At 44.8% G+C, this 7,831-nt stretch overlaps 1 protein-coding gene across 1 annotated transcript in view; it reads left to right on the top strand.

Annotated features, from left to right (window-relative positions):
- Positions 1 to 4,315: 4,315 nt before the first annotated feature.
- OTUD3 (OTU deubiquitinase 3) overlaps positions 4,316 to 7,831 on the top strand; it is a 29,592-nt gene continuing 26,076 nt past the window's right edge. Inside the window, exon 1 of the mRNA XM_029230081.1 lies at positions 4,316 to 4,613. Coding sequence (XP_029085914.1) covers positions 4,393 to 4,613 — 221 coding nt within the window. The 5' untranslated portion in view covers positions 4,316 to 4,392. The remainder of the gene's footprint in view (positions 4,614 to 7,831) is intronic.

The raw sequence follows: 7,831 nt of genomic DNA, 5'->3' as shown, positions 1-7,831 counted from the left end.
GACCGTACACATGTGTACCTGTAGAAAACATATAGTTCTGTTTTGTTGTTCTGTCTTACATAAAGGCTACATGGAGTGGATCACTTTACCACGTGATCTTTCATTCCAACACACATCCAGGAGAGCTATCCATTTGAACTCATCTAGACCTACCTCTTTTCCCCTTCACCATTTTTTAAAATGGTTGCAGAGTATTTCATAAATGGCTGTTTCATAATTGAAGAAGCCATTTTCCTATTGATGGATATTTACACTATAATGATTTACTTTTACTCACCACCATGCCTTAAATATCCTTGGACAGACTTCCTAATGCATGTGTGCAAGATTTGTTTTAGGACAGTTAATGAGATGTGGTATTTCTGGGTCACTGGGCATTTAAAATGTTACCAGAGACTGCCCAAACAGCTCTCCCAGTGGCCAGACTAGTTTAGCTCCCAACAGCAGTGTGTGAGATTTCTCATTTCCCCATACCCTTGATACTATGTTCTTGCAAGTCTTAAAGCTGCATTTCTTCACTAAAATTCTACTAGTCACACTTTTTTTAAAAAACTAATTTGAACTAAATTTGAACTAAATGCCACTCAATGAGGTTTGATGATTCTTTTAATTAATTCATTTAATTCACAAGTCCTCCCTCCCTTTGGCCTTTAGATATAATTTATAAGCAGTATTGATTTGCCCTCAAAGGGAGACATTGTTTAATACAGGCCTCTGATGACAGAAGAGAAGTGAGCTTATTCAAAATTCTAGGCATGGCCTGACAGGTCAAGGGCTTATGCAAGAAAAGATTTTACAAGAAGGACTGTAATAGGGAAGAACAAACCTGACTCCATATTAGATCTGTTTCTTTTACTTTAACCTTTGTGTTCTATTGCTTTTGCTTCCAGTTAAGAATGTTGCCTATAGCCTGAAATATACAGGATAGCCCATTCTCAAGGCTCTGACTTTTAAGGGTATAACACTTTTCCATTCATACAGTGATAAAAAATTGTAGAACAGAGAAGAACATTTATCTTGTTGGAGGTTTACATCATGACCTGACCTACGTGGACAGCTGCAAGAACAAAGGATTCCTACACCAAGAAGCTTGCAAAAACCAACCATGCCCCTCCCTCAGCTTGCCTTTAAAAATGCTTTGCTGAAACCTTGGGGAGTTCAGTTTTCTGGGCATGAGTCACCCGTCTCCTCACATGGCCCTGAAATAAACATTTCTGCTCCGAACTCCAACATTTCGGTTTGTTTGGCCTCACTGTGCGTCGGGCACATGAACTTGCGTTCGGTAACAGGGCAAGTCCTTGCATTTCTGTCAATATTTCCACATGTTCCACCCACCTTTCCACATGTTTTGTGGTGACAAAACCTTCTTCCCTGGTGTCTGAAGTTTGCAATGTCACTCTTTGCCCCGAGCCCAGGCGTTTTCCACAGTCAGAAGAATGATTCAAACAACTTCACTAAGCTGGTACTTACTGTTGGCCTAGAGCTTTACACTTTTATTTAATCTTTACAACTCTCCCTCTCATTCTTATGTTATCTTAGTCATTGTATAGAATAGAAAAATGATGTTCAGGAGTCAACTCATCTGAAACCAGGATAGAAACCCAGGCCTATCAGGCTCTAAATCTTTGTGATCCGCTTTAATGCAGAGAAAGTTAACTAGAAAGTCAGACAATAGTGATATCTGACAACAGATATAGTAGAAGGACTATATTGACAACAATTATGGGCAGTGTAAGGGAGCTAATAATGAAATAAATTCAGGTATTTTGTAGAGGACTCTTCGCAGAGTAGTTTATGAAAAAGTTATATGTGTCCTATAACACGGTGGTTACGAGCATATGTATACTCTGGAGCCAGGTGGCCTGGCTTCAAATCCTGGCTCTGCCACTTACTAGCTATGTGACTTTGGGCAAGTTACTTAACCTCTCTGTGCCTCAGTTTTCTCACCTAGATGGTGGGAATTAAAAATAACACAGATTTCAGTAAGTCAGATAGAGAAAGACAAACATAATATGGTATTGCTTATATGTGGAATCTAAAAAAAGGGTACAAATGAACTTATCTACAAAACAGAAATAGAGTTACAGATGTAAAAAAAAAATTATGGTTACCAGAGGGTAAGGGGGGGGGAGTAAATTGGAAGACTGGGATTGACATATACAGACTACTATATATAAAATAGAACTAATAAGGACCTACTGTATAGCACAGGGAACTCTACTCAGTACTCTGTAATGACCTATATGGGAAAAGAATCTAAAAAAGAGTGGATATGTGATATATGTATAACAGATTCACTTTGCTGTACACCTGAAACTAAAACAACATTGTAAATCAGCTATACTCCAATAAAAATTATAAAAAAATTTTTTAAAAGTCCACTTTCAAAAAAACCCCACATATTTCACTGGGTTGTTGTAATGATTAAATAAGGTAGTATTTGTAAAGCAATTAGAATAGTGCCTTGAACACGGTCAATACCATAAAAGTTTGTCATTATTATCATTATGATCGTATGTGGTCTTCACTGTTATTCCTGTTTTACAAATGAGGAAAAGGATGTTAAGCAACTCACCCACAATCATGGAATGAGTTAGCGATAGACCTGAACCGGTACCTGGGGCTCTGCCATCCTGTGCAGTGGTTTTTCCACTCCTAGCACTGCCTCCCAACTTAACTAAATACAAGCAGAGGGGTTGTTGCAGGCCTTGGGATGTCTGTGTAAGAAAAGGCGGGGCCAGGCATAACTCACATTCTTTCTTTCTGAGACTAAAAGAGGGATCTGTAGAGGAGGAATTTCAGCAACTTCAGAGAAGCATGTGAAACATTCTACAACAATTCAGTCCAGTTCCATTTCATGAACTTTTACTAGCATGTGAATTTATCTTTCCGACCTACTTCTCTTCCCTTCCATCCCAGACTCAGCATCCCATCCCAATCCACATCCCCAACCCCATCACCATCACCTGTCCTTGGATAGCTACAGGAACTTCCTACCTGGCATCCCTCCTTCAACCCATTCTCCTAACTAGAGCCAAAGACATTTTTTAAACATAAGCCTGCTCAGGTTAGTTCCTGATTAAAGTGTTTCAATGGCTCCCCATGGCTCTGAGAACTGGGACTAAACCTGTTCACAGGGCCCACAAGACTGGTCCAGATCTGGGCCTTCCTTTCATTTCCTGTCTCATAGCTCAAGTCCTGGGCTGCTGTCAGATTGAACTTTCTTCAGTTCCTCAAAATGGAGCTCTGGTATTGCACACACAATCCCCTCTCTCTTAACTGTCGTAGTCTGGCCAAGTCCTCCTCATCCTTTAAGCTTCAGCCTAGAACCCAGCTCTTCTGGGAAGCCTTTCTGCATTTTTCACTCCACTTTTTGCCCCACTGCACCCTTGATAGAATTTGTCATGCAGTATCGAAATTGCTGTGTCCTTGCCCATATGTCTCATTGGAATCTGGGCTCCCTGAGGGCAATCGCCATGTCTCTTTGATTCAGTGTTACATCTGGTATCTACCACAAGGGCTGAAGTGAGAGTTACTTACACACTGAAGATAAGTACAGACATTAGTTGAAACTGAGGAAATGGAGGCTATTCCCAAAGGGGAACTTGTAGGTAGGGAAAGTAACATCATTAAGGGCAGAAACATTAGGAACATTCCCAGAAATGGTGAAAGAGACTGGTTAGAGGGTCAAGACGTGGAGGAGACAGTGGCATCACCGTAGGAAGAGTTAAGAAAGAGGGTCCAGGATGAGGGAGAAGAGGGGATTACAGCAGGAGAGAGGGGATTACTGCTGGAGTTAGCTTCCAGGGCACGTGGATGTGGATTAGGGTTACCAACTACCCTGGTTTACCTGGGGCTAGCCCCGTTTTAAAACTGAAAGTCCTGCACCCTCGGAAAACCCTTAGTCCAGGTAAACCTGGGCTGGTCACCTTACGGTGGAATCAAGATTACAAGAGGAGCCAGTTTTGGACAAGGGCTACCTCCCCCTGAGTTATGAGGGAAGGTAGAGAAGCAGAGAACGCCAGGATTAAGTAAAGTGTATGCGCTTTAGTTCCCCGGCTCTCCTTGACCTTTTCCTGCTTTGTTCTCTGGTCCCACCGGCGGCTCACTTGGAGTACCACCCACCGATAGAGGGAGGAGCGAAACAAACAAAGATGGGTTCCCCTCTAGCCCTCCCAGGCGAGCTCTCTATGGCGCCTGTCAACCTAGCCGGGCGGAGGGGCGGGGTTCCATCAGATGACCTGGGTCCCCGGCGCCGGCGCAGGCGGGGTGGCAGTGTCGCCGTCGCCGGGTTCCGTAGCCTACGCCGCTTCGCCTCCTCGGCACCTGAGGCGGCCGCCCGGCGGTCCTGCGGCTCTCCCTCCTGCCGCTGCGGGCCGCGGGGCCAAGGACATGTCCCGGAAGCAGGCGGCGAAGAGCCGGCCGGGCAGCGGCAGCCGGAAAGCCGAGGCCGAGCGCAAGCGGGACGAGCGGGCGGCGCGTCGGGCCCTGGCTAAGGAGCGGCGGAACCGGCCGGAGCCCGGCGGCGGCGGCGGCTGCGAGGAGGAGTTCGTCAGCTTCGCCAACCAGCTGCAGGCCCTGGGGCTGAAGCTGCGGGAGGTGCCGGGGGACGGGTGAGGCGGGCCCGGGAGCGCGGGGGGCGGCGCCGGGGGACCCGCCGGGCATGGCGACCGTCGCCGGTTCTCGCCCATCCATTCATCGGGCGGCCCCGAGCGCCAGCTGCGAGCCAGCCGTTTCCTAATGCAGGGGGTCCGGCGGCGAGCGAGGCGGCCAGGCCCCTCCCCTCGAGACGCTCGAGTAATCCCCAGTTGCCCTAATCGTGGCAAAGGCTCCAAGCAAACTGTAAAGGGGTCCTGAGAGAGAATACTGGAGCAGGTCTCCTTTAGATCGGTGCTCAGGAAGGCCCCCCTGGAAGGTGACATTTAAGCTGAGACCTGAACGAATGAGATGGAGCCAGTCAGCCGAAGAGCAGGACCGCGCGGAGAGCGGTCGTAATGACCATCAGACGAGTAGAAAGGCGTAAGCCCCACTTGGTATAACGCTTGGCCTCCTTTGAGTCCTTACTGTTGGATATTGCCCTCCTTTTACGCTTGGGAAATTAGGTCTGTGAGGGCCTGTTGTTCACTGAGCTGAAGGCAGCTTCTCTAATTCTTACTTATATGGGCTTCAGTTTCTCTGTAAGCAATGGCGTTTACCCAAGTTTGCTTGGGGTTTAGACTGGAATCTGTGTCCAACTTTTTTAGGGAACACGGGATAAATAAACGGGGTGGGAGGGAGGGACTGGGCGAAGGGAAGGAAGAATGGCCTCGGGAAGGGGCATATGGATCCAGGAGCGTGGAGGGAAGGAGAGAAAGGGTAGGGGAGAGGGCAGGAGATCAGTTAACATCCCCATTGCAGGGGTAGGTAAAAGGGGGTCTGGAGGCCAGAGTGTGGCACTCTTGAAGAGATAGTATTAATAACAGCCTGGTTGTTTTTGTTCCTCCCTTCATTTGGGCATTTTTGTTGAATGAATGAATGATAAAAATATCATAGAGGGAGGCCAACTAGACCCTCAGCAGGGCCCCTCAGAGAGGCATTTTCTTAGTGGAGTCGCTACAGTTAAAAGCTTGCTTTGCTGGGTCTTGCTTTTAGCCTAGTACCTTGATTTTTGTCAAATATAGTTAATAAATATTCAGGGCCTTATTTATCCTAAGCAAACTCACAAGCACAAGACATTGCTCTATAAACCGAAATACCAGTTGAGTACTTTCCGGTGGGATTGGGCTGGGGTCTGCTTCTTCCTTGCAAATGATTGGTTTGCTTGTGTCTGCTGTACTGGGCATGGGCTTCCCACTGGCAGGGTATCCAGGAACTGAAGTACTCAACAGAAGATTGCTTATGAGCAGGAATTGCAGCACAGAGATGCTGGGAACACATTGATGACTAAGATAACGTTCAAGCTTAGTAAGAGAGACATAGCAGCAGGTCTCAAACATTTTGGTCTTAGGATCCCTTTACACTCTTAAAAATTACTGAGAACTCCAAAGAGCTTTTGTTTATGTGGGTTATAGGTATCAATATTTACTATATTAGAAAGTAAAATAAAAATTAAAAACATAATACACAAACACACATTATATTAACTTTCAGAGTGATAACATCGAGTATCACATATCAGGTAGCCTCTGGAAAACTCCACGGGACACTTGTGGGAGAATGAGAGTGAAAAAGATAAATAACATCTTAGTTTTGGACTCATGGATACCCTGAAATGTTCTCAGAGATACCCTCCCTTCCCAAACTGGGCCACACTTTAAGAATGGATGATATAAATAATTAAAATGCAAGTTGATATATTCTTAACAGTGACCGATTATAGTGGTACTATTGAGAAGGAAGTTGCCAACACTCCCAGAAGTGGTCAGGGAAACCTTGTTCATTCATCAAACGTTCATCGAAACCTACCGTGTGCTAGATGCCTTTCAGAGGGGGTCATACTCAGACTGGGTCATGAAGGACCAATAAAAATCCAATAAAAATATGCCAAGAGAACATTCCAGGCTGAGGAGTAATACATGTAAAGGCACAGGAGCACATTATTTTTGAGACATCTGCAAGTTGTTTAGGATGACAGGAGTATAGGGTACAAGGGTAGAAGTCAGCGGCAGTGAGGCTGCAGAGGCAGAGGCCAGCTTGACTGCAATGCTCGTGTCTCTCACTTCTGACGTCCCTATTCTTTGGACAATGTTAGATGGATAAAAGGATAATGATAGTTTCTCCTTTGGGGGCTCCATGAAGCTAACGCCTTTCTGTTCACAAATTCTTCCCATGGGTGCCATGGACTGTTCAGCCCTCTTTAGTGTTGTGGTACTTTGGGATATGGTGATGACAGGCTTTATCACTGTGCAGTGGGTGGTGCTTCCTGTGTATGTTACAGGTTAGTGGGCATCAACAGATTCTTTTAGTTGTTAACATTTATTGAGTACTCTTGGTGAAATATAAAGTTACGGTAATAAAAAAATAGTTGACAATCTCCACTCTTCTGTCTTTCCATTCTGGTCTGATTACAATATTGAGCAGCCTGAGATAGCGTCTCACACTATATAGGCGTATTCATTGTTAGCAGTATGGTACTTGTAGCATTCTGGAACCTTCGGGTACTTGGGAAGAAATTAGCTGGTGTTCTCTAATGTAGCCTTTACGTGAAATCAGTGTAGCATAGATTAATCAGGGAGCTACTTATGGATTTTTGTAATGCACCATGGCCCACCTTCATATTTGTTGTGTTATCTGGAGGGTGGACATAAATTGGATTCCGTTTCAAAACAAGAAATATTTTAACCTTGATGTTGTCCTTAAAAACATGATTGGATGTAGCGTGAAAAGAATCGCTAATTGGATTAGGCAGTACAATATTAACATCTCTCTGAACTATATCCAGTTGTATCTTCCTAAATGTAGCCTCAAAGTACATTGCTAATTAGTAGTGTTCCAATATTAAAGCATTAAAGAATCACTAATTTTAGCCATTTGTCTCTGTCTCAGGTTGTTTTATTGTGAAAGTTTTACCTTATTTTTATAATCGTAGGATCTTAGCGCTAGAAGGGCATTCACACTTTGTCATCTTGTCTGATTATCCATTAGTACCTGCATCACCTGTACAGCAGCCTCATCTTTTGTGTCTGGCTCAGTGGTTTTCAACCTTGGTGGCACAATAGAATCACTTGGGGAACTTTGGAGAAAATACAGCGCCTGGGCGCTCCCTTAGATCAGCCACACCAGAATCTCAGGCAGTGGGGCCTGGTTAGGGATAATTTTTAAAAATGTCCACATGTGATTTTAATGTGCAGTA

The sequence above is a fragment of the Monodon monoceros genome, unplaced genomic scaffold, assembly GCF_005190385.1.
Source record: "Monodon monoceros isolate NGI ecotype Baffin Bay Population unplaced genomic scaffold, NGI_Narwhal_1 Super_Scaffold_18, whole genome shotgun sequence".
NCBI classification, from domain to species: domain Eukaryota; kingdom Metazoa; phylum Chordata; class Mammalia; order Artiodactyla; family Monodontidae; genus Monodon; species Monodon monoceros.
The sequence above is the reverse complement of the archived record's forward strand: the minus strand, read 5'-3'. Positions and strand labels throughout refer to the sequence as shown.